General features: G+C 37.6%; 1 protein-coding gene across 4 annotated transcripts in view; it reads left to right on the top strand.

Annotated features, from left to right (window-relative positions):
* The window catches only part of LOC130920612 (uncharacterized), a 43,912-nt gene that overhangs the window by 19,102 nt on the left and 7,313 nt on the right, over positions 1 to 17,497 (top strand). The window contains exons 2-4 of one of the 4 annotated variants that reach the window (XM_057843947.1): positions 2,586 to 2,687; positions 8,552 to 8,733; positions 14,808 to 15,134. In XM_057843947.1, coding sequence (XP_057699930.1) covers positions 8,673 to 8,733; positions 14,808 to 15,134 — 388 coding nt within the window. In that variant the 5' untranslated portion in view covers positions 2,586 to 2,687; positions 8,552 to 8,672. Of the gene's footprint in view, positions 1 to 2,583; positions 2,688 to 8,551; positions 8,734 to 14,807; positions 15,135 to 17,497 lie in introns of all 4 variants that reach the window. The other 3 variants (XM_057843946.1, XM_057843948.1, XM_057843949.1) reach the window with 3 other exon arrangements.

Below are 17,497 nucleotides of genomic sequence, written 5' to 3'. Positions count from 1 at the left end.
AAATAACATAAAATGTACACACACGTGTCCATTTGAGCAGTAGCACTAGCCAATTAGCTCACAAGCATCTAACAATGTAACTGCATTTCACCATATAAGTGAACAAATTCGAACACATCATCAATAACTATCTAATGCTCATGAATATAAACAAAGGAGGAATATAACTCACAAGCAATGCATGTATTAGACACAAACAGTGTGATGGGGTTATGAGAACTGCCACTGAATACTGGATGCGGACGTTAGCTGGTCTGAATAGCACTGTCTATTAGAGTGAGTTCGCGTCGACATTTAATCACGTCAGAAAAGCGCGCCGAAACCCAAATAATCAGCTGCACTGAATCGCAAGCAAAGTGCGACATTACGCCACATAACATATGCAAGTCACACCCAAGCACCAGCAGAGGGCGGAAAAACTCCATAAAACACAATTAACAAGTTGGCCTTTCACTGTACTGACATTTAAATCTGTTTGAGCGGGCCTAGTGCGTTAATTGCGTCAAATATTTTAACGTGATTAATTTAAAAAATTAATTAACGCCCGTTAACGCGATAATTTTGACAGCCCTAATATATATATATATATATATATATATATATATATATATATATATATATATATATATATATATTTATTTATTTATATATATATATATACAGGGGTGCACATATTTTTTTTGCCCAGGTTCTCAGAGGAGGACCTGGAGATGTGACTTGGTCCTCATTGAGCTTGAGAGCCGACCCGCCTGATGCGATAAAATTATGACAAGCTTTTCTTAGAGCCAATTAACTTTAATTAATTATATTAACAATTACCGGTAATGCTTGATTAACATCAACTGGCACAACAAAATAGCCATTACTTTGAAGTGAAATGTAAACATAAAAGCACCAATTAAAAATAAAGGGCATTATGCGGCTCCCACATTACCTCCAAGCCTTTGCAAAAGTGGGATGTCCTCCTCATAAGACCTCATTGAAGGTGCATGTTTAGCTTTGTAAAATGCAGGCAAAAACACGTTTGTCAGTGCATGGCACTGTTCTTCATTACCTTTATTCTGCCCCTTGTCCATAGGGTGAGTGGGGTCCTGTCTGACATCGATAGTTTGCTTAATTGCCACATGCTCTCTGTTTTTTTCATGCTTTCAAAGTTTGGATGGCTGAAATTCTTTGACCATACATAAAATGCTGCTCTTATCAGCGACATTGGGATTCTCACGGCACACTTTGTACCGCATTTCCGTGCGAGCATCATTTGATTCTAGCCATGGTACCTCCTACAGCCACTTTTCAGCAAAAGTCCTTTTTTTCGGTAGCTCCGGTGATGTCTCTTTCATCTGTCTGTCTTTTGACGGGGGTGGGGGAACACGGAAATAATTACTCAGTGGGGCCTGCCTCTTCGACATTTTGAGAAGTTATTTTCTCATGTCCGCCGCAAATACAGTGGTCAGCCGTCAGTACGCAAAAGCGTATGGAAGCATTGAGAGCCAGCGCGTTTGTCTACGTCCAGTACGCATGCGGACCACTTAAGTGCACCCCTGTATATATATATATATATATGTATATATATATATATATATACTGTATGTATTAATACTGTAAATATATATATATATATATATATATATATATAATGATGCCGCGAGCTACCCACACTAGCGTTGTGATCGACTAGTCGATCACGATCGACGTAATGGGCAACCTGCAGATGATTAATCATTGTCAATTTCAACACACGCTGATTGGTCCCGTGAAAAATAATTAAAAACGGACATTTTCATGAATTTATAAAACCAGGGAATCTTTCGAATGGCCGCCTAAATATTACCATTCGCGCCAAAACGCCGTTTTTTTTTTGTGTTTGGTTTTTTTTAATATATCTAGTCCTACAATTTTGGTCATATTCACATACATCATGAATCAAAAATTTCAGGAAGGTAAGGAGCATTAAAGTTGTATACAGAAGTTGCCAAAAACGTACGGTTCCCCTAAAATTTGCTAAAAACCTTCCCATTCATTTCTAAAGGGATGCCATTGACGGCCATGTACGTCCTTCCATTCATTTTCTAATGGCCAAAATTTCCCCTTTATTTTCAATGGCAGAAAAACATGGATGGTTGTGATTTTATACCATAAACCTACCATTACAGGCCATTGACATTCAACGGGCGCCCGAGTAAGTCAATGCCATTGACAGCCATGTACATCCATGCCATTGAAGGCCATGTGGTGGTGGTGGTGGTGTTATACTTGTATAGCGCTTTTCCACCTTTCAAGGTGCTATGTCCATGCTATTGACAGCCATGTATGTCCTTACCATTGACGGCCATGTATGTTGATTCTATTGATGCCAATGTACTTGGATTCCATTGATGCATCCGTAAGTCGATGCTATTGACGGCCATGTACGTCAGTATATCAACAGGAAATTACCTGACATAAACAGGAAGTGATCCCATAGAGTTTACATGTCAAAGCAAAGTTACCATTGTAATTTCTCCAGAAATTGCATTTTCTAGTTTAGCCATGGCTTCATCTGAGTACATTTACTTTTTTTTTTTTTTTTTTTCTTTCTCCAAGAGACTGGTGCTGACAAGACCGGGGAGTTAAATCTGTGAAAAAAAACAAGACGAGATCATCATTTCAATAAACATACATCCTTTGCTTGCTTGAGCACGAAATAGGTGAGTATAGGTTCCCCCCCTAAAATTTCATGAATACAGAATTGTTATGCAAGTTTTTAGTCCAGTGCGGCTTATTTATGTCGATTTTTAGATGCTAATGAGCTGCATGTCTTTTCCAGTGCAAATGCCTGTGGCTTATAAATTTGGTGGGTGTGGCTACGTGTCAACATATTTTTTCTCCCATATAAATATACTGTACTGCTTATTCAGTATATATATAAATATATATATACATACATATATATGTACATATATATACATACAAATATACATATAAATACATATATACACACATATATACAGTGCCTTGCAAAAGTATTCGGCCCCCTTGAATCTTGCAACCTTTCGCCACATTTCAGGCTTCAAACATAAAGATATGAAATTTAATTTTTTTGTCAAGAATCAACAACAAGATGGACACAATCGTGAAGTGGAACAACATTTGTTGGATAATTTAAACTTGTTCTCCCCACTGTATACACAGTGGGGCAAATAAGTATTTAGTCAACCACCAATTGTGCAAGTTCTCCTACTTTATTAGATTAGAGAGGCCTGTAATTGTCAACCTCAACCATGAGAGACAGAATCTGGGGGGAAAAAAAACAGAAAATCACATTGTTTGATTTTTAAATAATTTATTTCCAAATTAGAGTGGAAAATAAGTATTTGGTCACCTACAAACAAGCAAGATTTCTGGCTGTCAAAGAGGTCTAACTTCTTCTAACGAGGTCTAACGAGGCTCCACTCATTACCTGTATTAATGGCACCTGTTTTAACTCATTATCGGTATAAAAGACACCTGTCCACAATCTCAGTCAGTCACACTCCAAACTCCACCATGGCCAAGACCAAAGAGCTGTCGAAGGACACCAGAGACAAAATTGTACAACTGCACCAGGCTGGGAAGACTGAATCACCAATAGGTAAAACGCTTGGTGTAAAGAAATCAACTGTGGGAGCAATTATTAGAAAATGGAAGACATACAAGACCACTAATAATCTCCCTCGATCTGGGGCTCTATGCAAGATCTCACCCTGTGGCGTCAAAATGATAACAAGAACGGAAAGCAAAAATCCCAGAACCACACGGGGGGACCTAGCGAATGACCTACAGAAAGCTGGGACCACAGTCACAAAGGCCACTATCAGTAACACAATCCCAGGGATTCAAATCCTGCACTGCCAGACGTGTCCCCCTGCTGAAGAAAGTACACGTCCAGGCCCGTCTGCAGTTCTCTAGAGAGCATTTGGATGAGCCAGAAGAGGACAGGAAGAATGTGTTATGGTCAGATGAAACCAAAATAGAACTTTCTGGTAGAAACACAAGTTCTCGTGTTTGGATGAGAAAGAATACTGAATTGCATCCGAAGAACGCCATACCCACTGTGAAGAATGGGGGTGGAAACATCATGCTTTGGGGCTGTTTTTCTGCAAAGGGACCAGGACGACTCATTCGTGTAAAGGAAAGAATGAATGGGGCCATGTATCGAGAGATTTTGAGTGAAAATCTCCTTCCATCAGCAAGGGTATTGAAGATGAGACGTGGCTGGGTCTTTCAGCATGACAATGATCCCAAACACACAGCCAGGGCAACAAAGGAGTGGGTTCGTAAGAAGCATTTCAAGGTCCTGGAGTGGCCTAGCCAGTCTCCAGATCTCAACCCCATAACAAATGTGTGCAGGGAGTTGAAAGTCTGCGTTGCCCAACGACAGCCCCAAAACATCACTGCTCTAGAGGAGATCTGCATGGAGGAATGGGCCAAAATACCAGCAACAGTGTGTGAAAAGCTTGTGAAGAGTTACAGAAAACATTTGGCTTCCCTTATTGCCAACAAAGGGTACATAACAAAGTATTGAGATTAACTTTTGGTATTGACCAAATGCTTATTTTCCACCATGATTCACAAATAAATTCTTTAAAAATCAATGTGATTTTCTGTTGTTGTTTTTTTTTTCCACATTCTGTCTCTCATGGTTGAGGTTTACCCATGTTGACAATTACAGGCCTCTCCAATATTTTCAAGTGGGAGAACTTGCACAATTAGTGGTTGACTAAATACTTATTTGCCCCACTGTATATATTTTTAATTTTACCAAACCATTAGTTACTGTCTGATTATGCATTAACTAATGCATTAGCTAATGCATTAACTCATGTTAATTAAGATATTAATAAATGTTAGATAAGCAATTATATTAATTATTGTAATGTTACTTAAACATTAGTTATTGTCTAAAAATGCATTCACTAATGTTAATTAAGGGGCCCTTATTGTAAAGTGTTACCATATATGCTTATTCTTTATACGTATATACTATATATATTTTTTTTAAATTGTCCCTTAAACAAAGTAATGTCCCGACCACTGTCAGTAGTGTCACTATCAATAGGGTAGCACCCTATTGCCCACTATTGACCAGTAGCCACATTTTTATTTGGTGGATTGATATGAGATTTTTTTAATGCATGCAATACAATGTACTTGTCCAAATAAAGGTTGGAAAACACATCAGCAAATTAGTATTGATGCCCCCAAACCCCCGCGATGTCCATTAGGCTACAACACAACACATTAATTATAAATTGGCCCAATGCTTTACAAAAAAAATATCTCACTGCTGTTTATTGTGTCTGTGGCATTTTTAAGACCTTTGAGCCACAGATTAAAGGATTAAGTGACATTTTAAAGGATACTTCCAAGCCTATATTTGCAAAAAATGCTTAACACCAGATGGAATAGGCACTGCTGTATATATTTTTTTAAGGTTCCTCCCATGAAACATGTCTCGATTGGAGATTTCACGGATCAATATTTGCAGGAATATACGTATGTATTTGTAGCGGATATACGGTATTTAGGGTGACCAAACGTCCTCTTTTGCCCGGACCTATCCATTTTTTACATCCTATATGGGGCGTCCAGCGGGGTTTTATAAATTCATGAAAATGTCCGTTTTTTGTTTTTTTTTTCACGGGGCCAATTAGCATGTGTTGAAATTGACTAACACTTTGCGCAGAATACTATGGTACTGTGCAGCCTGTGATGGGTTCCCAGAGATTCTGTCCAATAGTTGGTTCTGCTGTGCTCAGTAAATAGATGTCGGAACAGTGTTCCATCGTCCCCTAAAGTGCTTAAAAAAACAACAACAACAAAAACTAAAGACTAAAGTGAGGTTTTTTGTTGTTGTTTGTTTGTTTGTGTTTGTTTTTAATTAGTATTGTTGTGAATTTATGGTTTGATTTACATTATTTCACTGGAAAGAGAAAAAAGCTTTTTGTTAAAGCCGCATAGAGAAAAGGTATTATTTAGTACATTATTTCAGATAATTTATTTGTACAGTAAGAACTGAAAAGACAGCTATTATTGTGTTCAAGGATGATACACTAATACATAAGAGGTATTATTATCTTTTTTAAATCATTATTTCATTTCAGTTTTTTAACATTATTATTGTTCTGTTATTTTAGGAATAATAAAGCCTGTTGAGCAACCTCTGAAAATTTGTGTCTTCGGTTATATTGCTATTATTTTGTTATAAAACTGAATTTTCTATTCAGGCGGGAGAGTACACTTTAAATATATGAAAGTGGTAAGGCATGTTTGAGTGAACTTGGAGTAAAATTTGAGTATCTCGAGGCCGGGCTGAGTGTCCTCTTTTTTGGAAATCAAAATACGGTCACCCTGGTTATATGGAATAATCAATCTTGCGTGCAAAGTTAAAATGTATTGAGGATTTTTTTTTTTTTTTAATCTCACTCATAGGATGCAATCGACTAATAACTCCAATTGCAGTAAAGGACATTCGATTACTATTTCTCTGACTGTGTCATTAAAATCTAGCATTATTATCTTTATAAGGTCAAAATGTTCGACTGAATCCCGAGGACACTCGCTTCAGCATTTATTGTTTTTAATTCCCTCCAAATTAAAAAGGTCTTGGCAAGGGATCAGGCCAAGTCTAATTCTGAAATAAACCGGCATTTCTGTCTGACCTAATTTAGCATTTGACTTTCCTCCAATTCCAGCTTTCCCTGCAGTGATTTTAGGGAGGGGGTTGCGCTTTATGACAGCTACTAAACATCTCATTTTCAAATATGATACCTGATTGTGCTGCACTAACAATGCTATAGTAGCATAATTTTGATTGTTAGCTAAAGCTGCTAAATTGGTAGCAACAGTTTTTAAAAAAAGATTCCTAGTTTTAAGTTCTTATTTTCTTTCATACGGAAGCAGATGGTGTTCATTGACTGGATTATCTCCCACGGGGTGCAGTATTCATTAAAATTGAATTTCAAATTGTCGCCTCATTCCGTCAGTTTCATGACACTGTGAAAGAGCTCAGGAGTAACAAAGTAATAAAGCCTCTGCCAAATGCATTTATTCAAAATTAATAACTTTACGAAATTGCATTAGGAGAAAAATAGTTAATTTTGTTGGTAAATCAGGGTTTTTCAGATGAAAACGTAATTTCCTAAATCTAGTTGCCTTCCGCTGGTTTAGGTCAACAGAAATGGTCTTCCTGGCCCTGATGTTCCTTAACGGGGTCTAAACATGTATTCAGGCTGCTGAGTCACAGCTCCTTTGCTTGAACATAAAGTGCTAAATGAGCATCCTTAAATGACAATTTAGGTTTTCATCATCATGCTGCCGAGAATAAGAAGAAAGAAAATATTCTGAGTGTTTGAGGACAGCCCGCCGACTGAAAGATAGGAAACACATCATTTATGATTTAAATAGTAACAACACAGAAAATTATGTTGAAATTAATCGAATTTCTTGCAGGGTTTTATGACTGCAGTAATACAAAAATGGGAAAAATTTGGGGAATGGAGAATGAATAACAAACCAGCAGTAAGACATTTTAAATTACTATTAGAAATGAGATGACGATACAATCTTTTGGCCATTCCATGGATTAGACTTCCATCGCCGTCAGTGGCATCAAGTAAGTTATGAGCCGGGAACTGTGATCGTCAGATTAGTGTCAACATTTATTTAACCAGTTTTAAACAACTTCAGCAGTTTAGCAAACCTGCAGTAAATCCCAACTAAAGCTACAGATAATACTCAGCATTATGGGTAATCTGGTCCCTGAAGCAATTAAAGTCTAGGATAAAAATTGACATGCCCTGTAAACTAAACTGCAAAGCAGCAAGTCAAGTAACTGTGATGTAATTACGTACCTTTGTGGGAAAACATATTCTAAAGTATTAAAAACAGTTTAGGTACATGGTTTACAGCATAGAACCTCTAAGTGAGAACAATCTTTCCCATTGGAAATAAAGAAAAACAGGTCATGCTGTCACCATCATAAAACCCTCATTAAAGTATACAGGCTATTTTGAGCATTCGCACATGTCAACGAAAAATTGCACAACACCTGAAAAAAGGTTTATTAATTAGGTCACCATATAAAAACAGCACAAAAGTACATTTCTGAACGCTCCATATTAAGAAGATAAAAGGTTTAGTCCAATCACTGGGTCTGTGATTTGATATAAAAAAAATAATAAGGTTCACCAATCCACCTAAATTAGGGTGCTTGAACAGTACTAGTACTTCCATTGACTAGTCTGTTATTTTCCTGTTCAGTCAATGAAAACGCAACTTCCATTGTTCGTCCTACAGAGGGAGACCTTGACCATGTCTTTGCTGCGAATTTAACAATCCGCCTTTTGTCACCACTTGAGGTTGGCAGCAATTGACTCAAACAAAGCAGCAGCAGGCCATGGCAGTAGATGAAATGCATTCATACAAAGTGCCTTTTCATTGCAACTTTTACAGCCTCATAGAAAGGATTTTACAATGCCCACTTCTAACACACATTCAACAATTTCATCATCACTCTTGGTTCTTATTTCAGGACACACCTCAGGAGTTAATAATTAAATTGCAGCAACCGAAAACGAAAGATTAGAGACAGATCTGTTCCACTCGCATCCATCTTTTTGACACCTTCTCCATTTTTACAGTGAGGAACAAGGATGATTTTCGTAAGACTACTTTATGCTTACATTTTGGCTGAACTGAGTATTTCAACAAAAGGTATGTATCTATCTTTGTGTTATTTCGGTAGTGTAACACTCTGTAACAACTGTGTGGCTAACTGCATGAAACTGATAGCTATTTCCCATTTTAACATGACACTAATCACATGAAAACATGAAACTGAGTAAGCTAAAAACATAAAACAACATTTTAGCTACTGTATTTTCCGCACCATAAGGTGCATCGGAGTTTTAGGCGCGAATGGCCATAGATTTCACTATCAGTTGACGAGACAGCTCCCGAAGGGGCCCGGGCTAGGCAGAGCGTTCCGGAAGCTTTCACTGCAATATTTTTTTCATTTTCCTTTCCCAATCGCCCTTATCTCCCCCCCCTTCTCCTGGAGGAGCCATGCAGATGTTGATATCATTTGTCCATGATGTCTTCCCAACTCTTATTTTGTCTTCAGACACGTACAAATACTGATACACTTGCACACTCACAAACAACCTCAACCCCCCCCCAATCTGCCCCTGTCTTTTCTTGCTCACTTCCCCCCCTCCCTCCAGCCATGACTGGTAGTTTTCCTTTTTTTTTTCGCACAAAAATCTCTGCACGTGACCTGTGCATCGTGTCATATCCCTGCTATATTGTATGATACGGTGTATCACAAAAGTGAGCACACCCCTCGCATTTCTGCAAATATTTAAGTATATCTTTTCATGGGACAACACTGACAAAATGAAACTTTGACACAATGAAAAGTAGTCTGTGTGCAGCTTATATAATAGAGTTCATTTATCTTCCCCTCAAAATAACTCAAAATATACCGTAATTTCCCGAATATAAGGCGCACCCGTGTATAATGCGCACCCCAAATTTACTTGTAAAATCTAGGGGAAATTATTGTACCCGTTTATAACGCGCACCCTAATTTTAGAAGAAAACAGAGCTTGTGTACAGATACAGAGATGTCATTTTACTGACTGGTGAAACACAGCACAAGCATAGCACATTGGTAGTTCAAAACATTACCGTAAACTGACAATATTTACGGTAATAATATGATTTGACAACTTCTCCAACTTACCAGAATCTAGGAGAAAACAAAACAGATGTGACTTTTCTTTTAAAGGCTGCTGTATAACTTGCTCGTTTCCTCATGATGAATAAATGTTTCTTCCATGGATTGATACGGTAAAATGAAAGTGAGAACGTAAGTCGGAAATCCGTGAGAGCTCATAGCTGTCAACACGACAGTAACAAAAGGAACTATTGTTATTTGGGTTTGTGTTTCCCGAGGGACCGATATAGTTGACGGACAGAGGAAGTGTGTGTCCTTACATTTGTTATGGTCCGAATTGCGGAGCTGCAATAAACGTCGACTCAAATGAGTTCAAGAAACTAAATTCTGTGCTTTATGAAGAGTGAAAAAAGCAGAATTTAACACAGACGAAATCATTCGGCCGATTAGAGTGAAGTATTACCGAAACAAAACGGTGACGTCACGTACCGTAATGGTCGGCAATGGGTTGCCGCATACGTTTCTTCAACACAACGTGGCCGTGTCAATGGAAAAAAAATCAGTTTATATACAGTATATATGTAATACATATATATTTCTGTCTCCATCCATGTACCCGTTTATAATGCGCACCATGAGTTTACAAGTTGATTTTGGGAAAAAAAAGTGCGCGTTATATTCGGGTAATTACGGTAGTCATTAATATCTAAACTAGGGTTGTTCCGATCATGTTTTTTTGCTCCCGATCCGATCCCGATCGTTTTAGTTTGAGTATCTGCCGATGATATTTCCCGATCCGATTGCTTTTTTTTTTTTTGCTCCCGATTCAATTCCAATCATTCCCGATAATTTTTTCCGATCATATACATTTTGGCAATGCATTAAGAAAAAAATGAATAAAACTCGGACGAATATATACATTCAACATACAGTTGTTTATTTATAGTTGTAATATTTGTTTATTATGACAATAAATCCTCAAGATGGCATTTACATTATTAACATTCTTTCTGTGAGAGGGATCCACGGATATAAAGTATTTGTTGAGCTTTCAGTAAATGATACTGCAGCCATTCAACCCAAATGCATGATGGGAAGTGGACCCATGAATGTGCGCAGTGCTACCAATTCATATATCTTTTCTGCGTTGGGAAGTAGCATAAGGTGGTAAGAAAAAGATCAATAGCTACCTTGCTTCCCCTCATTGCTTCCCATGATATTTCTAATCGTAGGGAGAGGGATTGTAAGGCTTTAGCCTATTAAAAAAAGGCTCCAAAGGCTGCCAAAATTCACTCTACTCATGTTACGATGCCTTTTATCTCTCTAAATGGGTAAAACGGCGCCGTTACAGATTGAGCGCGATAATGCGTGAGTGGGTCGTGCAACGCATTGCATTAATTGCGTTAAATATTTAACGTGATACATTTTTTAAAAATTAATTACCGCCGTTAGCGGTACCTTAAGCCTAAACTAAAGACTCTGGATGAGTGTAACATATTATGTCTGTAACGTCAAATACATTTAGAAAACAATTTAATTAAAATATATATATATATTAAAAAAAGGCATGGCCGATATTTTTTGGCCAATTCCGATACTTTGAAAATGACGTGATCGGACCTGATCGATCATCGATCGGGACATCTCTAATCTAAACCCCTGGCAACAAAAGTGAGTACACCGCATAGAAACTACGTACATCCCCAAATGTCCAAATTGAGTACTGCTCGTCATTTTCCCTCCAAAATGTCATGCGACTCGTTACAGGAGTGCTGGCAGCATTGCTGCAGAGATTGAAGAGGTGGGGGGTTAGCCTGTTAGTGCTCAGACCATACGCCATACTCTACATCAAATTTGTGAGCATGGCTGTCACCCCAGGGGGAAGCCTCCTCTGAAAACGGTACACAAGAAAGCCCACCCGTCTCATCAGACCAAAGCACACGGTTCAGGTAATCCATGTGCTTTGTAGACATGTCTTCGCAAGCTGTTTGCGGGCTTTCTTGTGTACCGTCTTCTGACCCCCCACCTCTTCAATCTCTGCAGCAATGCTGCCAGCACTCCTGTAACGAGTCACATGACATTTTGGAGGGAAAATGACAAGCAGTACTCAATTTGGACATTTAGGGATGTGCGTTTTTTCCTAGGGGTGTACTCACTTTTGTTGCCAGGGGTTTTGATATTAATGGCTATAATTTGAGTTATTTTGAGGGGGAAATAAATTAACTCTATTATATAAGGTTTACACAGACTTCTTTTCATTGTGTCAAAGTGTCATTTTGTTAGTGTTGTCCCATGAAAAGATACTAGTATACTTAAATATCTGCAGAAATGCGAGGGGTGTATTCACTTTTGTGATACACTGTAAATGTGTGCCTACTTGAAACTTCTGAAGAAGAGAGAGAAGTGGCAGCGCGGAACAAAGTCTGCAGCGGCCCGATGCTCACTCATCGAACGGAATTTCGTTGCATCAGTTGTCATCTTGTGAGAGCTGGTGTCACTGACAAATAAAATCTAATCAGAATAAAGTCAAACGCTGCATTCTAACGCCGGATATAGGTGGAAACAGGACGACAGTTTTAGTGCATACAAGCAGTCAGGAGTGTCTCAAGTGATTTGGTTGATGATTCAAGGTAATTATTTATAAAATAGCACAATGCGTGCACTTTGAAATGTGAAAAAAAAAATGGAAAAAATTTGCGTAACTTTAGCTTGAAATATTTATGTAAAATGAATGATAACTGATAATCACCTCTCTACTGTTTTACGTTCATATCTATAGGAATTCCGGGATTTACACATTTATTCACAAGAATTTTTAACTAAAAAGTTCTGTTTTGTGATGGCCGCCATGTTGGATTTTGTAACCATACACAATGTCGTAACTTTACATTCAAATAATCTGGTAATTTTCGTCCAAATGCCCGTTTTTTGACATAAAATAAAAATAGTAATGGAGACATTTTTGCGTCCATACAAAAATTAATTCGACTTTCACATTTATGTAACATTTCAATCCAAAAACAATGAGGGCTAGGTAGCCGGCAAGACATCCTGAGGCAATAGTGACATCAGAATCCAACCTAAATAAGTTGTGATTGTATAAAGAAAAATGCAAAATGTTATTTTGTTGATTAAAATTAAGATAATTCTGCATGCTTTCCTCGAGTATTAAGTTTCTGATGTGAAAATTGAGTGATTTATTAGCTGTTGAAAACTTATGTCAAAATTGCACTAAATTCAAAAAATTTTAAGTCGCTATGTCGGGCAAAAACTATTAATATATGATATGTTGAAAATGTAGGTGATTATCTCTGCATGTGGTAATGTATGTGCATCTAGCATAGAGTTTGAGAATTTTATATTTTATCTAAGTTTTGTCATACTTATATAAAAAAATAGTTAATCAGGATTTTATTAGGGAATGACTTTGAATTTTTTTTGTTCCGCTGCTCATGGAGACTCATATATGCCTAAGGGAAGTGCCTGTTTTGGTTTTAGGTCGCTAGCAGCTATGGTTTTGAAAATATTTGAATTTTTAAGTTTTTCAAAATAGGCCCCCTACGGAGTGGCCCCGCGCCTCCTTTTTCGTCAACTGATAGTGAAGTCTATGGAATGGCCTATTTTGAAACTGCTTATATATATAGGGCGCACCGCATTATAAAGCGCAGTAGTAGCTAGAAGTAGTAGTAGTAGTGGTTGGGGTTGCGTCCACTAGACTAGGGAATGTCATGCCATCATTAATCAATAATGATCCATATATAAGGCGCATCGGATTATAAGGCGCACTGTATGCTTTTGAGAAAATAGAAGGCTTTTAAGTGCGTCTTAATGTACGGAAAATGCGGTATTTATAAGGTAACACGTTTCAAATTTTAAATAATGAAAATTTTCATGTGTTAACATCATAAGTTTCGTGTTTTGTTTCTTTCAGTTTTAAGATACATTTTTTATTTTAATATGATAAATTTGACTTCTGGTTCAGGTGACTGGTGGGGTCCTTTTCGGGTCTTATAAATCAAAGTTATATAATGATGCTGCTGTTTAGTGCTGCAACGATTAATCGATTAATTCGAGTATTCAATTAGAAAAAAAGATTCAAATTAAATTTTGCTGCTTCGAGTAGTCGTTGAATTATCGTGGCGTTGAATTGGTTTGTTTTGAAAGTGTTTGCATTTAGCTTTATTGATTTGGGTAGATACACTGCCCTCTAGTCTGCTTCACTTCACATGGCTGAATCCAGCTGCTCCCTGTTAAGACCAACCAAAGCTAAGTTTTTGTTTGCGCTAAAATTTTTTTTAATGCAGTCGTAATTTAGTTTACAGGTATATTTTGCGTTTTTGTTTTTTTTTTTTTTTTTTTTTTTTTGTGGGAATATGTGTCTGAACCATTTAAGAGCATTGTAAAAAAAAAAATAATATTAATAAAAAATTTTAAAAAGTTTGCATTTTATAGCATTTAAGCTAGCGGACTTTTGCTATGTAAGTTAGCCAATTGTTCTTTTTTTTTACATAGATCCTCATTTATTTATTTTCATATACCGTTTGAGGCTCAACACAGGTATTTTAATTTTTAATGTTCCTTATCCGATTAGTCGATTATTCGAGCTGAAAAGTTCATCGACTGATCGACTACTAAAATAATCGATAGCTGCAGCCCTACTGCTGTTACACAATACTGTAAAATAATAATAAGGCAAAGTGTATAAAAAGATAAAATTAAAAAGACACACCGAGACTCCGCAAGGGACATCAACCAAAAGGAATTGGTTTGTTATGTTAAATCCAGAGGTTAAACTTGCTTAAATGATCTGCTTTTTTAAGATACCGGGCTCAAAAGAGAAGCTTATGATGTAAAAATATGACTTTTTTTCCTGGTGTGGGAGCAATACACTTCCATTGCATGGCCATTTTCAGTGCATTAAACAAAATCAAACTGACAATGCTCATGTTCCAATAACTTGACAGGAATTAAAATTGCAAGTTTCTTATCATTCATTGTTCATGTAATGGAAAACCTAAACCCTAAAACTGTGATAATGATCTTCTGATATCAGTAAGTGTGCTAATCAAGTTATGCATGCTCTGTTTATTGTCTGTGAATTTGTTTACAGCATTGATGAGCGTCAACAACGTTACAGCCGAGTGCAACAAGCAAGTGGCAATACATTGTAATGTGTTGCCAGGGGCTAGAGAAGAGCTATCTGTCAAACATATAAGTTGGTCCCGAAACCACGAGCCTTTATGTCAAGTGGACAAGGGAAATTTGAAGCACAGCATAAATACAAAAAGTGACTTCCACTGCGAGTTTAAAGAAGGCCGGCTGTCTCTCATCCTGGAGAAAGTACAGCCAGTGGACAGCGGCGCCTCAAACCGCTACATGTGCAAACTACATTCAAACCAGGGAATTTCACATGGATACAGCTGGATTGAGCTACAAGGTCAGTCCACATCTCCATCATCAACATACTACATCATGGATTTAAAAAAATAAAACCAAATGACAGTGCTCTAATTTTGCTCAGACAACCACACTAATTTGCATTTTAAAACTATATTTGAGTTAGACTTAAGTTATTAGTTTTAGGATTTGGCACCTGCTTTGCTAAATTCATTGACTCAACTTGACCTTTAGTTTGAAAAATAAAAGGCTGCACTACACTTGAACCACATCCCTCAGCATTAAACATTAACTTCACTTTATAACTGGTCAAACAATTGTTTTAGACAACGTAGCAAACAGAGACTGGTTTTGGATATACAGTGAAGAAAATAAGTATTTGAACACCCTGCTATTTTAGTTCTAAGTTCTCCCACTTAGAAATCATTTAGGAGTCTGAAAGTTGCATCGCAGGTACACGTTCACTGTGAGAGAGATAATTTAAAAAGGAAAATCCGGAAATCACAATGTATGATTTTTTTTAACAATTTTCATACAGCTGCAAATAAGCATTTGAACACCTGTCTATCAGCTAGAATTGTGACCCTGAAAGACCTGTTAGCCTACCTATTAAAAGTCCACCTCAACTCCACATGTTATCCTGAATCAGATGCGCTCATTTGACGTCGATGGCAGCATAAAGACACCTGTCCACCCCATAAAATCAGTAAGACTTGTAACATGGTCAAGACCAAAGAGCTGTCCAAAGACACCAGAGACAAAATTGTTTACCTCCACAAGGCTGAAAAGAGCTACGGAGCAATTGCCAAGCAGCTTGTTGAAAAAAGGTTCACTGTTGGAGCAGTCATTAGAAAATGGAAGACGCGAAACATGAAGGTCAATCTCAATCGGAGTGGAGCCCCATGTAATATAACACCTCATGGGGTCTCAATGATCCTAAGAAAGGTGAGGAATCAGCCCAGAACTACACGACAGGAGTTGGTCAATGGCCTGAAAAGAGCTGGAACCATTGTTGCCAAGGTTACTATTGGTAATCAATAAGACGTCATGGTTTGAAATCATGCATGGTACGGAAGGTTCCCCTGCTTAAACCAGCACATGTCAAGACCCATCTTAAGTTTGCCTATGACCATTTAGATGATGCAAAGGAGTCATGGGAGCATGTTGTGTGGTCAGATGAGAGTATAGAGAATAGAACTTTTTGGTCATAATTCCACTAACCGTATTGAAGGAAGAAGAATGATGAATACTATCTCAAGAACACCATCCCTACTGTGAAGCATGGGGGTGGTAGCATCATGTTTGGGGTGTGTTTTTGCACATGGGAGTCAAGGAGTGTGCTGTATTAAAGAGAGGATGACTAGGGCTTGTGAGATTTTGGGGAACAACCTTCTTCCTTCAATCCGAGCATTGAAGATGGGTCGTGGTTAGGGTTTTCTTCCAACATGACAATGACCCGAAGCACACAGCCAGGAAAACCAAGGAGTGGCTCCGTGAGAAGCATAACAAGGTTCTAGCATAGTCTTGTCGGTCTCCAGACCTTAACCCAATAGAAAACCTTTGGAGGGAGCTCAAACTCAGTGTTTCTCAGCGACACCCCAGACACCTGACTGATGGGTGGGCCAAGATCCTTCCTGCAGTGTGTGCAAACCTGGTGAAAAACTACCTCTGTAATTACAAACAAAGGCTACTGTACCAAATATTATTATTAATTCTCAATGTTCAAATACTTATTTCGAAATAAATTGTTAAAAAAATCATACATTGTGATTTCTGGATTTTTCTTTTATATCGCTCTCACAGTGGACATGAACCTACAATGAAAATTTCAGACCACTCCATGATTTCTAAGAGCACTTGCAAAATAGCACGGTGTTCAAATACTTATGTTTTTTTCACTCAATCTTTGTGTGAATGTGATTTGGACATTGTGGTATGTCACACCGAATTTTTGAGTGAATCTGCTGGGCCATTCAGATGGTAGTCATCAGTCGCGCACATGCTGTTAAACCTTTATTGATTTCACTGTGATGTTAAGTGTCCCTGTGTGGGCAGTTACAGGTTTTTTGTTGTTTTTTTCTAATGCATGAAAGGCTATCTATAAACGCAAGCTGAACCTTTTAAATGGCAAATCAATCTATGACTAAAAATATTATCATTACCAGTCGGGTCCACTCTAAAACGGTCGCCAGGCAATCATATGTCACATTGAAATGTAATCATGCCAAAATCACTCATACCCAAAGAAGAGAATGGGGAAAGAAACGAATAAAGGAAACATTTTAAGAGACTTTTTTCATGTGAGCAACTTTAAAAAAAAAAAAAAAAAAAAAAAAGCTTCATTGTTTTGACCACACTACTCATTCAACAGACATCGGCCTCTTCGATGCTCTTCAGAAACCT

Source organism: Corythoichthys intestinalis, chromosome 8, assembly GCF_030265065.1.
Source record: "Corythoichthys intestinalis isolate RoL2023-P3 chromosome 8, ASM3026506v1, whole genome shotgun sequence".
NCBI lineage: Eukaryota > Metazoa > Chordata > Actinopteri > Syngnathiformes > Syngnathidae > Corythoichthys > Corythoichthys intestinalis.
Note: the sequence above shows the minus strand (reverse complement) of the source record. Positions and strands in the feature narration are given on the sequence as shown.